This window comes from Vicugna pacos, chromosome 10 (assembly GCF_048564905.1).
Source record: "Vicugna pacos chromosome 10, VicPac4, whole genome shotgun sequence".
Taxonomy (NCBI): Eukaryota; Metazoa; Chordata; class Mammalia; order Artiodactyla; family Camelidae; genus Vicugna; species Vicugna pacos.
The window spans coordinates 69,551,945-69,570,891 of record NC_132996.1 but is presented as its reverse complement, the minus strand read 5'-3'; the positions used below and the strand labels follow the sequence as shown (position 1 = coordinate 69,570,891).

Here is an 18,947-nt window from a genome sequence, read left to right as displayed (position 1 = left end):
TCTCCATTTATTTAGTTCTTTGGTATCTTTCATCAGAGTTTTGTAGTAGTGATTATATAAGTCTTATACACTTTTTGTTGGATTTACGACTAAGTATTTCAACTTTTTTGGGTGCTATTGTAAATGGTACTGTGTTTTTAATTTCAAATTCTACTTATTCATCACTGGAATATAGGAAAGCAATTGACTTTTATGTATTAACTTAGCATCCTGCAACTTTTCTATAATCACTTATTCTAGGAGTTTTTTGTTGATTCTTTCAGATTTTCTACATAGACAATCATGTCATCTGTGAACAAAGACAGTATTATGTCTTCCTTCACAATATGTATACCTGTTATTTCTTTTTCTTTTCTTATTGCAGTAACTAGGACTTCTAGTACAATGTTAAGAAGTAGTGGTGAGAGGGGACATTCTTGCCTTATTCCTGATCTTAGTGAGAAAGCTTCAGTTTCTCACCATTAAATATGATGTTACCTGTAGGATTTCTAGTTTACTGACAGTTTTTACCATGAATGGGTGTTGGATTTTGCCAAATATTTCTTCTGCATCTACTGATATGATCATGTGATTTTTCTTCTTTAGCCTGTTGATGTGATGAATTACATTTATTGATTTTTGAATGATGAACCAGATTTGCATACCTGGGATAAACCCTACTTGGTCATGGTGCATAGTTCTTTTTATACATTGTTGGATTCAATTTGCTAATATTTTGTTGAGATTTTTGCATCTATGTTCATGAGAGATATTGGTCTGTAGTTTTCTTCTCTTTCATTGTAATCTTTGTCTGGTTTTGGTATTAGGTTAATACTGGCCTCACACAATGAGTTAGGAAGCATCCCCCCCACCCTTTTCATAAAGAGATTGTAGACAATTGATATAATGTTGTCCTTAAATGTTTGGTAGTAAGCCTATCTGGGCCTAGTGTTTTCTGTTTTGGAAGGTTATTTATTAATTATTGATTCTATTTCTTTAATATATATAGGCCTAGGTAGCTTATCATTTCTTCTTGTGTGAGTTTTGGCATTTTATGGCTTTCAAGGAATTGGTCCATTTCATATAGGTAATCAAATTTGTGGGCATAAAATTTTTCACAGTATTCCTTGATTATCATCTGAATGCCCATGGATCTGTAGTGATGTCCCTTCTTTCATTTCTGACATTAGTTTGTGATAGTAGTGATAGTAGTTTGTGATCTCTCACTTTTTTCTTAGTTAGCCTGGCTAGAGGTTTATCGATTGCTATGATCTGAATGTTTGTGTCCCTCTAAAATCAATATGTTGAAATCTAACCTCCAAAGTGACAATATTAGGAGGCGGGGCCTTTGGAAAGAGATTAAATCATGAGGGCATAGCCCTTGTCATTGAGATTAGTGCCCCACAAAAGAGACCCCAGAAAGCTAGCTCACATGTTCCATCATGTGAAAACACAGTGAGAAGTCAGCAGTCTACAACCTGGAAGGGGGCTTTCACCAGAGCCATCACGCTGGCACCTGTCTTCCGTTCTTTTTCTGCCTTTTGTGGTTTTAACTGAACCTTTTATATGATTCCATTTTCTCTCCTTTCTTAGCATATCAGTTGTACTTTTTTTTTTTTGCTTTGTTTAGTGGTTGACTTGGAGTTTGCACTATACCTTTACAACTAATCCAAGTCCACTTTCAAATAACACTATACCACTTCATGGGTAGTTTGAGTACCTTATAATAACAAAATAATCCAAATTCATGCCTCCCCTCCCTCATATCACTGCTGTCATTCATTTCACTATACATAAGCATACATAGTTGGATATGTCGTTACTATTATTATTTTGGACAAACTGTTACCTCTTAGATCAATTAAGAGTAAGAACAATAAAAGTTTTTATTTTACCTGCACTTATTCCTTCCTTCTCCAGTGCTCTTCCTTTTTTTATGTAGATCTGAGTTTCTAACCTATATCATTTTCCTTCTCTCTAAAGAAATTTTGGGGGATGGGTATAGCTCAGCAGTAGAGTGCATGCTTAGCATACACGAGGTTCTGGATTCAATCTCCAGTACCTCCATTAAAAAAAAAAGAAGAAGAACATCTTTTAAAATTTCCTGCAAAGGAAGTCAACTGGCAACACATTCCCTCAATTTTTGTTTGTCTGAGAGTTTTTACTTCTACTTCATTTTGAAGGGTAATTTCACAGGGTACAGAATTCTAGATTGGTAGATTTTGTCTCAACACTGTAAATATTTCAGCCCACTCTCTTTTTGCCTGCATGGTTTCTGGAAGGTCAGATGTCACTCTTATCTTTGCTCCTCTGTAGATAAGATATTTTTCCCCTCTGGCTTCTTTTAGGATTTTTTTTTCTTTCTCTTTGATTTCCTGTAGTTTTAAAAATGATATACCTACATGTAGGTTTTATTTGTTTTTTATTTTTTGTTTTGCATTTAGTATCCTACTTGGTGTTCTCTGAACTTCCTGGATCTGTGGTTTGGTATCTGACATTAATTGGGGGAAATTCTCAGTCATTACTTTCAGATATTTCTTCTGTTTCTTTCTTTTTCCTTCTGGTTTTACCCCTATATGTATGTTACACTCCTTGTAGTTGTCCCACAGTTCTTGGATATTCTGTTTTGTTTTGTTTTGTTTCAATCTTTTTTCTCTTTGCTTTTCAGTTTTGGAAGTTTCTGCTGAGACATCCTCAAGCTCAGTTTCTTTCCTCAGCTGTGTCAAGTCTACTAATAGGCTTATCAAAGGCATTCTTCATTTCTGCTAGTGATTTTTGATCTCTAGCATTTTTGGCTCTTTCTTGGAATTTCCATCTCTCTGCTTAAATTGCCTATCTTTTTCTGCATGCTGTCTACTTTATCCACTAGAGGCCTTAGAATATTAATCACGGTTATTTTAATTTCGGGTCTGATAAGTCCAACTCCCTGCCATATCTAAGTCTCATTCTGATGCTCACTCTGTCTCTTCAAACTGTGTTTTTTGCCTTTTAGAATGTTTTGTAATTTTTTTCTTGATAGCCAGACACAATGTACTGGGTAAAAGGAATAGCCACAAATATGCCTTCAGTAATGTGGTGGTAAGGTGTGGGAGCAGGGGAAGTGTTCCAGAGTCCCATTATTAGGTTTCAGTCTCTTAGTGAGCCTTTGCCTCTAGACTGTGAACTTCACATGTATTTCTAAGTCCTACGTCCCCACCACTCCCCTTAGGTGGGACAGAATGTTCAGAGCTGTCTGGAATTGGGTATTTCCCTTCTTTTAGATCAGTTAGGCTCTGATAAAACGCTAGCAGGTTTGGTTCCGGTCAAATAGTTCCTCCTGAGGGAAGATCATGTTAAGAAGAACAAAATGTTCTAGCCTATTTCAAAAATGATTCTTTTTTCTCTCCTTCCGCAAGAAGCATGAGGGATTTTTTTTTTCTCTGAAATTCATTGTGAGAACCAGGTCAAGCTGCTGGAGGTAAAATCCCCAAAAGTGTGGGGACCCCCTTATGACTGGGTCCCCCTAGAGTTTTTAACTCTCAGAATTTTCTACACTGAGCCTCCAGCAATTCATCAATTACAGTTCAGGTTCTCCTACACCAACACTGGTTCTGTGGAGGTTTCTGCTCCTGAATTTTTGCTGTGGTAAACTGTGATTCTCTGTACCTGCCTGTCTGTCTTTTCCAATTTGGGGGGTTTGCCCTATGACCTCACTTCTTTTAAGGATCTAAGAAGAGTTGTTGATTTTTCAGTTTCTTCAGCTTTTTACTTGTTGTTAGAACAGATGGGTGTCATCTAAGCTCCTCACACGCCAGACCAGAAACTGGAAGTCATGATTTTTTTTTCGTTTAAGCCAATTTGAGGTGGGTTTCTGCTACCTACGAACAAAAGAATTCTACTGAAAATAGTTAATACTTGGGTAGCATTTGTCCCACTTTCCCAGGCATTAGCTTTTTTAATGAGTAAATCAAGGCCTAGAGATGGGATGTGACTACTCAAAGTTCAAAAAATGTAGAAGAAACAGCCTGGGCCTCCACTCAGAGATAAGCAATCCATCCCTTTATTTTACATATAGAAAAACAGACCATAGCCTCATACATTCTTGGTGAAGCTTTCTTAGAGGATGATTTAACAGCACCAATTGTAAATGTACAGAGCCTTTGACCTAGCAATTCTGCTTTGAGAAATAGGTCCTCCTCACACACGTGCAAGAGTATGCTCATTGTGGTATCATTTGTAAGAATAGCGAGCAATCTAAATATCCATCGATAAAGAAAAGATTAAACTGATTGCAGTGTACATTGCTCTGAATGCTTCACAGTCAATAAAAAAGAATGAGGTGGATTTATTTGTACCCCATAGAAGTTCTCCAAGACATGGTGTTCAATGGGAAAAGCAGAACTCGCAAGAATATGTAGAGTGTGATCTCATATGAAAAAGAGAAAATAAGGACCATGAACACATGTATAGGTATGCGATACCGACAGAGGACTGAAAAGACTATACACTGCACCTTCTTTGGTGATTACCTCTGGGGAGGGCACTGAGAATGAATGATCTTCGTGTTTTGTTTTGTGTCTTTCCACATTGCTATAATGCATTAAGAATGCATTCATGTATTACTTGGTCAGTAGGCCCACAATCAAACAAAAACAAGAGGACAGGCAGAACATTCTGCCCAGGGACACACAACATGGTAGAGGAAGTTCTCGGTCCAGAATTCAGACCTCCTGATTCCTACACTGGACTAATTCCTCTACCATCTCTGAATCTCCATAGCTGTTTCCTTTAATCCACAGCCCTTGTTATAATCACAGCAGCCACCATTTATCTTGGAGTCAGGTCACTACAACCCTAAGAGGTACAGACTACCCTCATGCATAGTTTGCAGATGAGAAGACTGAAACTCCAGGAGGGGGTGTTCCTGTGTTTGACATCTTCGGCCTAATCCAAAGAGAGAAAGTCCTTGGTATCCCTGCTTCCTGGCCCCTCACACCCAGAAGCCACTCAGGAAATACAGGTTGGCCTGAGAGAACTGACCTGATATTCCTCCTCGGTAAGGCCCTCAGCTAGGGCATGCTGGCGCAGCTCGTCGGGGTCCTGGGCACGGAAGATGCGGCTGAGCAAGGCATAGATGTAGGGGGCCTCAGGAGAGGTCTGCAGCAGCACAGCCAGGCCTCCATACCAGGCGGCCCGTGACAGGTGATGGGCATAGAGGCGCTCTGTGGGTGACAGCAGGCGGAAGGCCTCACGGCAGTCCAGGCTAGACACACCGATGTCATTGGGGAGGATGTACTGGGTGTCCGCCATGGGCCCTGCTGAGAACCATCACCAAGATCACAGCCATCATTTTTCACATGCCAACTGCACACCTGGCTCTGCATGCTCATGGTCTCATTTAATCCTCCCTAAAAGCCCATGAAGAAGGGAATCCCATTGTCCCCATGCACCAGATATGCTAACAGGCTCAGAGAAGGTTAGGTGACTCACCCAAGGAAATTACAAAATATATTGGTGGGCAAAGTTTGGCTTGTGCCTCTCAAACTTAAAGACTGAACCCAACTACCTAGTATTACAGACAGGGAAACAGGTCCAGAGGGGCTAGGAGCTTTGCCCAGTAACCTAAGGGAGGGGTCAGAAACAGAGATCTGCATCTCTAGACTCCCAGCCTAGGCCTGGTCTCCCCTCTTCCTACTCTAACCTCCTAGCCTCCTCTTCAGAATTCTCCTGCAGATTCTTCAATCCTGCCCACCAGTGTGTTCACATGGACAGAGTCCCAGCTGGAAGATCCAAGTTCCAATCCAGGCTCAGCCAGAGACTCCTAATATCAAGTCAATTGTTTTACTTTTCTGCGCATCGATTTCCGCCTATGTATGATAGGCTTGATAATAACCCAAACTTCACTGGGTGGGTGTGCAGATTAGATAAGGTCACATCTGACGGCGTGTATCTACAGTAGTAAATTATTTTCCTGGACTCTTCCTCTCTCACTGCTCCACGGATCTGTTCCACTTTCATCCCTCTAACTGCCATTTCTTCGGCCCTGCGCCCTCCTGCCCTCTTCCTGCGCTCAGCCAGGGGAGATACCAAGCCACAGAAGTTTCGCGCCGGAAGAATACACATTTTACAGATACGGAGATTGAGGCTTAGCGAGGCCAATGAACTTACCGAAGGTCTCACTGCTCCGTTGGGACCTGGGTATCTCCCAACCCAGGGTTTTCTTCTCAACGCCCTCTCTTGCTGGGACTGAGTTTCCAACCTCCCCCAACACTCCCGATCCTGCCCCCGAATAGCACAACACCCTGGGTTCTGAAAGGGGCGTTAACCCTTAGCTGCCCTGAGCGCTCCTTGGCCATGGGGCCGCGATGAATCTGGAAAGGGTACTGGATGGAGAGGCGGGGCAAAAAGGGAATGATCTTGCGCTCGGTCCAGGCTCGCCCTGTCCCTCGAGTATGACACACATTGTGACCCCGAATCCCGGGCGCCGTGCCTCACCTGCAGCAGCTGCTCCGATCGCAAACTCACTTCCTGCTTCCGGCTCCCCCATTCATTGGGGCTCCGCGAACTCCGCCCCCACCGGCCAATGGTCGGACCTCGGGGTCCGGACGGACGTCAGCTCTAGCCAATAGGCGCGCCGAGGCGAGCTCCGCCTGCACGCCGGCTCCCCGCCCCCAGGCGCTACGGGGTCGCACGCCGAGTGGCCCCAGCGGCCTTGGCCTTTGGTCCGCAGGCGGCGCTCGCGATGGGGTCAGGGACCTCCGCGGCCCGCGTGGCCGCGGCCTAGTTGCGACAGACGGGGCTGACAAGGTACCCCGAGTCCAGGCTGGGGGACGTGGCTGTCACTGACAGAGCACCAGGGATTTCCCCACACACAGTCTCGACCCTCGCTGTCCTTTGGGGTTTTTCTGAGTCCCCCGACCTCAGTTTTGCATGTGGGATTCTGCATCCTGAGGATGATGTGAACCTTCCTCACTGGATTCGAGAGCCAGAGGGGGGAGACTGCAAAGCTCTCGGTGTAGGGAATTGGGGCTACAGGCGAGCAGGCTCCTGCCAGGGCTGAGATGGTCCCACCACCAGGGCTCCCCAAGTTCTCTGCACCGCCACCAACTCGCCATGGGCCTGGTGGAGGCAGCAGCTCAATATCGTCGAGGCTCAGCTTCCTCAGCACAAAAGGGCAAGGGGCCTGGCAGTTTCCTGGCGCTTGCCAAGTGTCTGATGGATAAGAAAGCCGCCTGTGACTCTCAAAGTCTGCCCAGGGCATAGCCGAGCCTGAGGTCCGCTCTGGCATGTCTGGATGGTCTCACGGCCTGGGTAGGGCATGCCATGTTGAAGTACCTAGCTCCCAACCTGGGCCAAGTGGGGTCCCAGGTCAGAGCTAGGACAGAGCCAGGCCATCTAAGATTGAATCAGGTCTCTACTGCCTACTGGTTATGTCGTTGGGTGGATCACTTTATCTGAGTCTTGACTTCCTCAGCCAGAAAACTGGGCTAAAAATTGTCTCCAATCCAGAAGATGTTGTAGGCTTGAGTGAAGTGTTAACAGTTAAGGAGACTGAGGCTCCGAGAGTTGGAAGCCAAGCTGAGCCAAGGCCAGGGCTGTCTGACACCCTCCACCAACCCCTCTGAGTTCTCCCTCATATTGTGTAGAGACAGGCGGAGGAAAGGAAATACCTGAAATCCACACACTCTCCTTGCCAGACTTTGCCACACCTGTGTCTAGGCACAGACCAGCATGTGCCCACCACCAACACAAGCTTCTCATTCACAAAAGGTGCCCAAGGGCCTACTTGGCGCAACAGTGCTGCTAACTTTTGACTCTGATGGTAATTATCATTATAGAGAGAAACTCAATAAATTGGTCTATGTCCTTAAGAAAATCACCCCTCTTATTCCCTGTGCCTCAAATTCCATTGTCTTTTAAATGGGTGTAAAGTCTTACCTAACTTGGGTGAAGTTGAAATGTACATAAATAAATAAAGGAGGTAGTGCTGTCCATTGCCACCAATGGGCAGCTCAGGCCAATGAAAGAACCCAGTACTCTTGGACTCTTCCACCCAAGCTGCACTTTTATCATAGCTAATATGAGCACTTCCTGAAGTTCTGTGCTAGCAGCCTGACATGGAGGATCTCATTTAATTCTTGCAAAAACCCTGAGATAGGATATCATTTTACCTATTGTACATATGGGGAAACTGAGGCTAACGGGCTTACTGACTTCCCTAAGGCCACCCAGGAAGTCCTTGGGAGTCTCTGAACTGGGGTCTAGCCTTACTCAGACCTTCCACCACAGTGTCCCCTCCACCTGCCCCAACACACACAGAGTGTGCACGCACACAGACACACAAATACACACTCACACACACTCACATGGAGCAGTCCACTCACTGGAGTCATGACCAACCCCAGCCTTGGCTCTTTCCCATGAGACTGAAGATGGGGTAGATGAGGAAATAATATTAAGCACATACTATGTTACAGGTGCCCCCCATGTATTCACAGCCACCTGGCGATGTAGGGATTGTTACTCCATTTAACAGTTGATGAGACTGAGGCTCCAAGAGTAGAAAGCCAAGCTAAGCCAAGGCCAGGGCTGTCTGACACCCTTCACCAACCCCTCTGAGTTCTCCCTTGTGTGGTGTCTGTGCCTTTTCCTTGTCCCTCCCCCTAGAGTCTGAGGTTCTCTGACAGAAACAGCATGAGAATGTTCTCCTGTCTGGTTCCCAACAGAGTCAGAAGAGAGAACTGGGAAGAGTTGAATTCCTATTGCTGTGTGTGTGTGTGTGTGTGTGTGTGTGTGTGTGTGTATGCAAGATTTGCAATGTTCCCACACCCACCCCCACGTCCCCATCTGGGCTTCCCCTCTGCGGCAGCATGATACTCCGTGAGCAAGAATCTGATCATGTCCTCCTCTCACCAATAATGGGTGCCCTCTGTCCTCTCAACAGCCCCCTGTCTGGTCTCTTCGGCTCCAACCACCTGTATGGACTGGGGCAGGTCCCTCTCCTTGCAATCTGTACTCCCTAAAGCTCTGTCTTCCTCTGGGGATGATGCCCAGGTCAGGCTTGTACTCAGAGCCTCTTCAGATTTTTATATTTCCAGAACCTCCTTCTACTTGTCTTTCTAGCTTGCTCACCCAAGAAAGGTCTGGGGCAACCCCAGCAGCACCCCAAGCTTGCCTTGGCTTTCAGGGAGAGGAGACACTTTGCTAAGATGAATAGGAATACAGTTCAGACTTGGCCTCCTTGGTAACCAAGGCCCCCCAGACACCACCCCTCACTCCTCTTTTCTGCCCCCTCCACACTCAGCTCATTGGTCGTAAGCATTTCCCCTGCCACACCTTTCCCCATGCTGTTCCCCTTACCTGGCCTGCCCTCCCGACCCCTCCCAACCCCTCCTACCCCTGTCCAAGGAAAGCAGCCCAGTATGATGAAGAAGAGGGCAGGCTCTGAGGCCAGGCAGGCAGCTGTGGATTCAAATCTGACTTGGCCACTTTCTAATCATGTGACTTGGAGCATGTGTTTTAATCTCCCTGTAAACAGAAAGAGTAACACCTCCTCCCTGGGTTATAGTGAGGATTAAATAACAAAACCTCTGAGCAGCAGAGCCCAGTGCCTGGTGAGTGCTCAACGAACATAGTTACTACTATTAGCACAGCGCGGGGCACACGGTGGGCATTCGGTCATGGTAGCCCTTGTGTCACGGCCAACACTCGAACTGTGAGTCCTCTCTCCTCCCTCAACTCTAGAAATGAGGTTCCCAATCTCCACCCAGCATCTTCCCTGTCAGCACAACCCCAACTTCTTGTTCCCCTTCTGCCCGCCCCTGCATCCCAGGCTCCAGCCACTCTGAACCCCCCTCACTTGGTTTCCTGCTTACTTACACCTTAGCTTGTGCTCAGCCTCCCTTCTGCCTAGAGCATCCTCCCCGCCTGCGCATCCTTCCTGTGGGGATTCCCACCCAACCGCTGAGGCTGAGCCCTTATGTGCCTCCTCCCTCAGTGAGAACCAGCTTCACAGCCCCTGATAATTCTCTGATCCTAGCACACAGGAAGCCATGCTGTCACTGGGTAATTTGGCCTGTCATCCACTAGACTGTGAACTCTACCAGGCAAGGAACTAGGTCTGACTGTCTCTGTGTCCCCAGATTCCACTTGGCAAGGAGTCCAGCCCACAGTGGGTATCAACAGATGTTGGTCCCAGCCTGCCGCCCACCCATCACTCACTGTGGGCTGGAGGCACTGTGAGCATGCGGGACACGCGGGATTTGTGAAGGCAGCTGAGCAGCAAGGTTTATAGAAGAACCCAGAGCAGCAGCAGGGAGATTATCTGAAAGTGGGTTGGCAGGCTCAGGCACAGCCAGCCTAAGGTAGGGGTCAGGGGCCCAGGGCCCCTTCACTCCCCCAGGGGCACAGTGTAGGCGGCATGGTGTGGGATGCCCCAGGAAGGGCTAAGGTATAGGGGTGGGCCTCCCTCCATCAGCCCAGGACAGAGCTGGTGCTGAGGCATCATTCTGACTGGGGCAGGAGTCCCAGGGACCCCTTTCAGAGCCAGAGTTAAGAGGGGAAGGGCACAGCCCATCCAACGCATCCATCTGGTGTGGCTATACGCCAGCAGGTAGAGTCCCACATGCAGAGCTCCCTCTGGGCTGCAGGAGGTGGGGGACCTGGGTAGGCAGGCGGGCATGGCAGCAGGGGACCCCAGGGAGTCTAGTCCAGTGGCCCCTGGAAAATGAGGCGGACACAGCCATGCTCGCCAGTGAGCCAGGCCCCACAAAAGGGGCAGGCAGCATGGAAGGCGTGGGTGCCATGGGGCAGTGGTGTCTGAGCCCAATAGCGGGCAGTCTTCTCAGAGCAGACATGGCCGCAGGGTGCAAAGGCGTGGCTGGGCGGCCCGGGGTCCAGGCAGAGGCCAGCCTCCTGGCCGAGCCACAGGGGCACGTAGGGGCCCACGAGGCGGCAGAGAGGACACTCGCGCTCCTGGGGGCCCCGCTCTCGCCGGCAGCCCCAGCCATGGTAGCCGTGGACATGGCCGCAGCGGACGTAGACCCAGGGCTGCTGCTTGTCGGGGGCCGTGCGGCCACGGGCCGGACTAGGGAAGGCCAGGGTGCTGAGGCCCACCGGACACTGGGGCCGTGCCGCGTTTGCCTCCTGCCGCTGGGCCTCCAGCTGCTTCAGCGTGGGTGCCCGCAGCAGCCCCGCCGGTGTGCGCCACAGCAGTGTGGCCCCACAGAGGTCGATGAGGGAGCCGTCCTGCAGCACGTTGGACTCGTTTTCCACCTGCAGGGGCAGTAGAAGGGCCTTATTGCCCAAGGGGCTCTGGAATTCCCTGCTATTGGCTGCTATCACCCCAGTCAAGCCACCCATCCATCTCACCGAACCTCCCTGGAGAAAACACACTGGATCAGTGGGGTTGGCCATTTCAGAGGAGCGGGGTGGGCTGGATCAGAGGATGGGGAGGGCTGGGACTGAGGAGCAGAAAAGACAGAAGCAAGTGGGGGGGCAGGCAGGTGATCCCAGGCAGGAACCATCCCTTACTCTCAGTGGAACATGGGCCTTGGTCACCTCATCTGCCAAAACAGGTTTGGACCAAAGTTGGGGTTTTCTAAAACATTTTCCCTGGCTCTCCCCTAATGGCAGAGTCAAGAAAGTCCTCTGTCCAAAATGCTAGGGGCTTAGCCCAAAGCAGCTGTCCTAAGGGCTGTGGCTAAAAGCAAGGATGCTAAGTGCTTGACTGCCTTGGGTTGAATTCCAGCTCATGATTTCTAACTCTGTGTCCTTGGTCAAGTAATCCATTCTCTCTATGTCTTGATTTCCTTATCCTAAGATGGATTCTGCCTCCCTGTATATCAAGTGGTTCTCGTGAATCAATCAATGTAAACACTTGGCACAGTGCCTGGAACATAGTAGGTGCTCAACAAGTGTATACAAGTGAAACACATGCATACTTAAAAAAATAATGTTTCCTCAGCTCTCCCAGTAGAATTTATGCTCTGGAAAGATAAGCCATACTTTTTCCTTGAGGTTTGGCATCTCCTTGCCTGAAGTGCTCATATGTAGGAAAAGCTCTGCCTGGCCCACGTGAACTTGAGTAAGCCCCTACCTCTCTCTAGGACCCTCCCAGCTCCTAACATTAGTTCTCTGATCGGTACCATGTGGAATGCTCACTGTCACCTGTGTCAGAGCTACTCTAAAGCCCTTTCCTGCTGGGAGAGAATAAAGCTAAACCTGTCTGAACGTGACAGACACATTACAAACTGCCAACACTTTAGGCTATAAACTGCTCACACGCAGGCCATGTCACCCTCATAAGAGGGTGTGAATTTTTAAGCTGCTGGCATCCTCAAAAGTCACTGGGTACTGCCCAGTGTGCTTTTGTGTGCTCCAGCTCACGTCACCCCATGGACCTCCGGCAGTCATGTGGTCTGCATTTGGAGATGCTCATCTGGTCTGCTCTGTGGGTCAAGCGGCTTATGGCCCTAGATGGAGCCTGCTGAGGCTCCCCTGTGCAGCAAGACTGGACATCACCTCCTGGCTTGGGCAGGGGGAAGGGCAGATCGGGAGGGCCCGGGAAGGATGAGGGGTTTGGGGGGAGGGTGGACAGTCCACCTACCAGCTTCCCCCGCTGCTGTGCTGAGCGGCTGTCCCTCAGGGTATACACGTTCCCACAGACTGAGATCTCCCGCCAGACACCCGGGGCTGAGTCCTCAGAGAAGCCGCCTGCTGGGTGCATCACCAGGACCCCGTTGGTGGTTAAGCCGTCCATCAGGCCGTCAGGGGTCCGCCATTTGGCCGCCCGCTCCTGGGACCACATGTGGGATCAGATCACATTCCTGAGTGGCCCCCAGCAGGCTGCAAGCCAGGAATGCTGCCCCTCTACCCTCAAGGTCAGAGGTGTCCCAGAGAGGATTGGAATTGGTGCTGAATGACCTTGGGCATCACCTGACCCACTCTGAGCCTCACTTTGCTCATTTGTTAAGCAGGGATGCTAACCTCTGCAGAGGTCATGGTTATGATTTCTGCAGGCTGGTCCATCACCCCAGGATGCTGCCCCTCCCCAGCCTACCCCTTGGCTCACTCTCAGATAAAGCACTGGTCCCTGCCTGGGGGGCTCACTCACTCCAAGGAAGATGTTGCTGGAGGCATCAAAGCCAGCAGCATAGATGCGGGCAGTATAGGGTGGCCGGCGGTCACAGAGGATGCGGCAGGCATAGCGGGAGATAGTGCTCTGGGCAGAGGGGCCCTCGGCAGCCCCTCCTCCAGGGGACGTGTCTGTTACCACAAAGTCGATCATGTTCTCCGTGGAGCGGCCAATCTGGGAGGAATGGGAGGTCAAGCACAGATCAATCCCACCGGCTTCCTACGCCAGGGTTTCCTGCTCTGTATGCAGGGTCACCAAACAATGAGTGGCCAGCATCAACCCAGTTCCCCGGGGGTCTCCAAATCCAATCACTGCTATTTGGGGTTTCTCCTTCTCTGTCTCCCCCACAGTTCTGGGAAGCACCTCCCTCAAAAAAACTAGTCGATTTGTGGAGAGAACAGTGAAAGGGAAACTCACACCCATAGTCTGGGAATGCTCAAATAGTAAAGTGAATTTTTAGTAAGTATTTACTATATACCCATGCTAAGCATTTTATGTGCAATAGCTCAGTTAATCTTCCCAATGATTCCACGGGGTGGCTACTACAATGGGCCCCACTTTACAGAAGAGGAAACCAAGGCCCGGAAAGGTTAAGTGACTCTTGCCCAAAGTTATCCACTTACTAGTTGACAGGGCTGGGAGCTGAAGTCAGGAAGTATGACTCTCACACCACACTCTGAACCCCTAAACTGTATGCCTTCCGAAGCCTGGGAATCCAGTCTTGGGTTTGAATCTCGATACAGCCACTGACTTGCTGTGTGACTGGGAAGTCAACAGCCCTCACTGGGATGTGGTCCACTGAACTGAGTAACCCAAAGCACCTGCTCCGTGACCTTTGGTCCTCCAGCCTCCCCCTGGAACACCTGCAGAGCTGCGTATCCAAGCCTGGTGGCCCAGTGGCCAGAAGACTTGTGGAGGTGCCGGGGCATACCTGGAACATGTCTGTGTCGCTGTCATGTGTGTACTCGACTATGACTGAGTGGCTCCGAGACAGGGTGTATGAGATGCTGTGCTGACCACGGTTGCTCAGTGCCTGGTGAAAGAAAGGAGAAGTCACTTCCCTGGGCAGGTGGCCAGAAGTGTGAGCCTCTGAGCCAGAAGCTGGAGCCCAGGGCTCAGCGGCCACTCCCAAGGAAAAGGCAGTTCCACCCATTGGAGAGGGTGTATTGTGCAGCTGGCACTTTACACAGGTTACCTAATTTGATCCCTACAACCACCTACCCGAAGGAGGCATGGTTATCATTCTCATTTTATAGTTGAGGGAACCGCAGCTCAGAGAGGAGAAGACACTGGCCTAAAGTCACGCAGCTGGAAACAGCAGAGCCCGAATTCTAACCCAAACCCAAAGGCTTTTCCTTTGTCATTGCTGTATGACTGTCACATCCCCTCTCTGAGCCTTGGCTGTCTCTAAAATGATGCTGATCACTTCCATCCAATGGATGGAGTCTGGAGGTCAAGGAATTGCTTTGCAAACTGTAACACACTACAAGAGATCTCCCATCAGCACCATTTCTCTGGTAGCCCAACGCAGTGAGTGAAGACACAGTGGGCTCCCCTGCTCCAGTGGGGCTGGGGGCTGGTAGGACTGGAAAGACCAGTGCCCAGGTCTGCTAGGACAGGCTGCTTGCCTTAGAGACGAGTGGTGTGGAGATGTGGTGCATGACGTCTGGCTTCACTCCATTGGCATGTGGCCGGCGGCTCAGTGCCAGGCGGCTTCGGCGGCGGCCCTTGTCCCCACTTGCCAGGCACCCATTGTAGCTGTGGATGTGGGGGTCAAGAAGAAAGGGTTGCAGGGAGAGAGAGAAAGTGAGCCCTGGAAAGACTAGGAGGAATTGCCAACTGCTGGGCAGATCCTACCTTAATAACAAGCCCCAGAACCATCCCAAACTAGAAGACCCCACTATATCAAACTGGTGCCTCTGGGGAGTGGGGTGGGGGTCTGAATATCTTCAAAAGGCCTTTCATCTACTTAACCAGTGTTTTCTGGACTCCTGAACCATGCCTGACCAGGTGCTAGGCACTGGGGTGGCAGAGGTGACACGGTGACACACTGTAAGTCAGTTCTGTGTCCCCACTGGCAGGGGAGGGGTGTCCTCAGTTTTTCAAGGAACCTAGGTGCCACCTGCCATGACCCAGGCACAAGCCAAGTGCGCCACAGGCCCAGAGACAGGAGAAGGGAATTCTGGCCCCAGGGTCAGGTTTCTGGGAGGGAACACCTATACTGGGCCTTGAAGAACTAGAAAGGATTCACCTTTAGCAAACTGTCATTTATGATAGCACAAGTACTATTAGAAACCAGAATGAAAGAAAAAAAATAGACCCACATGGCCACTACCTCCATATACTCACACACATCAAATATCTACCTTCCTTTCCAGCTCTTGTCCGGAGGGAAGGATTGTGGAAGGCAGAGATGGGGTGAGTCATAACCTTGACCACTGCCATGTACTGGAGCTTTCCGTGTTCCTGGTGCTTCACGTTATTAATTACCTAATGGAATCTGTGCAGTGTCTTGCCAGGCAAGTATCTTTCTTCTCATTTTACGTATGAGGAAAATTGAGGCTCAGGGAGGTAAAACGACTTGCCTGAGGTCCTAGGCTAGTAAGTGGAAAAAGTCTGGATTTGAACTCGGGGTCTGTCTGACTCCAGCCTCTTTTGTAGAAGACCTTCTGGTTGGAGGGCTCACTCTGAGCAAAGGCCCTGAGGCTGACAGGGTTTCATGAGATCAGGGAGTGGTGACTTGGGTGGTGAAGTGCAGTAGAGGAAGATTAAGTTGGTGGGAGGGCCCTGCTCACCACACTAAGAATTCTGGACTTAATTCTGTAAGCAGCAGGAAGCCACAGAAGGTTTGGCAGCAGGGAGTGAGAAGGATGCATAGCTTCCAAATACTGTCAAGGACCACTTGAAGCAGAATCTTCTGTTAAACTTGTTAAAACACAGATTCCCTGGCCCCACCCATGGAGATCCTGATTCCGTAGGTTTGGGATGGGCCTGTTAATGGGTATTTTTCAATGTGCTCTCCAGGTGGCTCTGATGTCCAGCCAGTGTGGGGCTTCACTGCTCTGCAGAGAACAAACAGCAGTCAAGAGGGCCTGTCGCCTTAGGTTTGATCGGTGGCCTCACCCTCAGCTGCAAAGCCAGCTCTTCCTTTGGGAAACCAAGCAGCTGCTTTTCTAACACAAGACCCTTGAGAGGGGCATCACTTTTGCTCTTGTAAGCTCTTCCCACATATGGGGGTGGGGCAGTTCAGGACACAGGCTTGGGGCTCAGACCGGCCTGGCTTAAATCCTGACTCTTCCACTATCACCTGACCTCTATAAAATGGGGCTAATTTATCAGGACCTACCTCACAGGTTCATTGTGAGAACTAGAGATAAAGCATTCAAAAATGCTTGGCAGAGTTTGGCATATATACGGGTAGCCCTTGACAAACGTTAGCCATTATTATTATTGCTAAAAAAGATAAATGCATGTGGCATGTAATGTCAACAAACAGAAGTCATTCTACTTTCTATATAATCATCAGAATGATAACACAGCTAATCAGATACTTTCTTCAGGGCAGAGAAAGAGGCCAAAAGGAGGTAGAGATAGGGGAGGAAGACGGATCTGTGCCTGGGGCCAAAGTTAAGTGAGTGGTGCAGGGACCCCAGTCAGGGGAAGACTAGGAAAAGATGAGGTCCACCCAGCCACCAACTCACGTCGCTTCCTCTCTCCTGGCCTCAGTTTTCTCATCTGTAGCATGAGGGTCAGCTGTGGCTTAGGGAAAGTTCACTAGACTTGGAGTAAGAAAGACCTGGGTCCAAATCCCAGCCCTGCCACTTACCAGCTGTGTGCCCTTGGGCCAGTCACTTCCCCTCTCTGAGCCTTGGTTTCCTCACCTCCTTCCTCACAGCATCTTTGTGAAGATTGAAATGAAATAATGTCCATGAAAGGGCTTGGCACAGGTCTGCCTCCCAGAACGCTTGGTGCGAGCCACGCACTGTTCTACGCGCTTCACAGAAATCACCTCATTCATTCCTTCTGACAACCCTCTGAGGTATTATTATTATCATCATCCCTAATGGTAAATTGAAACAGGCACAGGGAAGTTAAGCAACTTGTAGAGGCAGGATATGAACCAAGTAGATTTGCTGGAGAACCAAAGTTCTTCACCCCAGGCTACACACTAGATGCTTTGTGAAAGGCAGCTGGTTTTACCTTCTTCTGCTCAGAAACTTAGATGGGCAGTTAGAGTTGTCACAGTAATTTAGGGAAAATGGGAAGATAAAACAATTATGAATTCAGGTGGGTTTCATCAACTTTGTGAGCTAGGAAGGTGTGAAGGGACAAACAGCAGAAGGCCATAAGTGGGGAGAGCTGGGGCCCTTGGTCTGGATGTCCTCTGGGGTGCCTGATGCCCCACCCCACCTAGACCAGAGAGGCTCACCCCAGAACGATGAGTTCGCCATACTTGATGGGCTCCTCCCCTGGCTGTGCATCTTCACCAGGAGAAGAGAGGACACAAGAACCCTGGTTCCCCGAGTGTCGGAGGTCTGAGGTTCGGGGAGACCCCACTTCAGGGTTTCCTTCCAGCACCATTCTGGGCAGAGTGGGAGAGGAGAAAAAGAGCTTTGCAGCCTCCGGCCCCAACCTCTCTGAATGCCAGGACCACCTAGGCTAAGACCAGAGTGACCTTTCACCCACTCTGTTGCTACGGCAACCACATCACACACCCCACCCCATCCCACAAACTGCTGGGGTTGCTGGGATACCAGGGAAGGGAGCTAGATGGGAACCAAGAAGGAGGGGCTACATAGAGGGTCAGAATATTTGGCAGGGCCAAACTTAGGATGGCCAGAGGCTTCTTTGCTTGGAAAAAACCCACCCCAGGAGTTAGGGGCCCTTACTGCTTATCTTAGACCCAGTTCCTGGGTTTAGCTCTCAGTCCCAGGACCTTTGAGTAACCCTTCTATCAGGTTCTTGGATTCTATCTGTCCATCTTAATCTTTCTGCCCCTTTGCCGGTCTAGGCCTCTGTCTGTTTTCTCAACGACTCTCTGTCCCCGCCTCTGTCCTTTCTGCCGTCTCTTCCCACCCTCCCCATCTCTGCCTGTCTGGCTACCTCTACCTCCACATTCATCTGCCTCAGTCTCCCTATTTTGTCCTCGCCCTGTGGGTAGGCCTCTGGACCCCTCCCGGGTGCGCTCCCTCTCCCTCCCTCAGGTGTCAGTCTGCAGTCCCCGGGCCGCCTGGGTCTCTGGAGGCCTGTGGGGGCGGTGTTCCCCCCTCCCGCTAGGGCTGCAGCAGAGCCCATCTCCGCAGGAAGCCTGTTTGGAAAACATCCCCGCGCAGTAGGGACTGCGCCGGGGCAGGCACAATGACGGCCCAGCGCATACGCAGATACACACCCGGCGGCCCCTCCACACAAACACGCGCGCGCACGCACATAGTCCAGCACTACCCAAGCCCCGCGGGCACTGCCCGGACGGGCGCAGAGCCCATCCTAGACCAGCGACCGCAGGTGCGATCGCGCAAACAGCCACAGGCGCCCGCCCTCGGACCGAGTACCCCTGCCACCCCGACACGCAAACACGCCCCCTGCGCCCGCTGGGACCCGCCCGGCGAAGCCCCCGCCCCCTCCGCCCAGGCGGCCTCACCTGGCCGCACTTCGGACCCCGCTTGGCACCGCTCCCTCTGCGCCTCGCCCCTGCTCGGCCCCAGGGCCGCTGCGGCGGGATGGGCCCGGCCCGCGGCGGCTCCGCGCTGCCTCGTCACGGGGACACCCGTGGCCGGGGGAGGGGTACGAGAGCGAACAGTCACACTCCGCCCCCTGCCCCTTTGCCCCGCCCCATGGAAGCCCCGCCCCACTCTAG

The 18,947-nt window shown here is 50.4% G+C and overlaps 2 protein-coding genes across 8 annotated transcripts in view; both read right to left on the bottom strand.

The window, feature by feature from the left end:
• DPP3 (dipeptidyl peptidase 3) overlaps nt 1–6,898 on the bottom strand; it is a 30,345-nt gene extending 23,447 nt beyond the window's left edge. Inside the window, exons 1-2 of one of the 4 annotated variants that reach the window (XM_006210667.3) lie at nt 6,454–6,898; nt 4,999–5,273 (exon numbers count right to left, since the gene is read on the bottom strand). In XM_006210667.3, the coding sequence (XP_006210729.1) occupies nt 4,999–5,273; nt 6,454–6,505 (327 nt within the window). In that variant the 5' untranslated portion in view covers nt 6,506–6,898. The other 3 variants (XM_006210668.4, XM_015244778.3, XM_015244779.3) reach the window with 3 other exon arrangements.
• Nucleotides 6,899–9,454: 2,556 nt separating this feature from the next.
• Nucleotides 9,455–18,879, bottom strand: PELI3 (pellino E3 ubiquitin protein ligase family member 3). 4 transcript variants are annotated; one of them, XM_031690930.2, is made up of 8 exons: nt 18,732–18,879; nt 17,523–17,675; nt 16,920–16,991; nt 14,722–14,851; nt 14,025–14,126; nt 13,073–13,267; nt 12,566–12,754; nt 9,455–11,232 (listed from the first exon to the last, which is right to left on the bottom strand). In XM_031690930.2, exons 2-8 carry the CDS (start codon nt 17,672–17,674, stop codon nt 10,663–10,665), a joined length of 1,410 nt encoding a protein of 469 aa, XP_031546790.2. In that variant the 5' UTR covers nt 17,675; nt 18,732–18,879; the 3' UTR covers nt 9,455–10,662. The 4 variants fall into 4 exon arrangements, with proteins under 4 accessions (XP_031546790.2, XP_072826460.1, XP_072826461.1 ...); XM_072970359.1 differs by having other exon boundaries at nt 17,523–17,752; nt 18,732–18,871; XM_072970360.1 differs by lacking the exon at nt 16,920–16,991.
• Between the last annotated feature and the right edge of the window lie 68 nt (nt 18,880–18,947).

Bases quoted from the DNA above. Each gene is read 5' to 3' on its own strand.
- PELI3 (XM_031690930.2), bottom strand. From the start codon at position 17,674: ATGGTGCTGGAAGGAAACCCTGAAGTGGGGTCTCCCCGAACCTCAGAC. The intron at 16,992-17,522 runs GTGAGCCTCTCT...ATCTTCACAAAG, and splicing joins GGCGAACTCATCGTTCTGGG to ATGCTGTGAGGAAGGAGGTG. The intron at 14,127-14,721 runs GCAAGCAGCCTG...TTCTTTCACCAG, and splicing joins CCACACCACTCGTCTCTAAG to GCACTGAGCAACCGTGGTCA.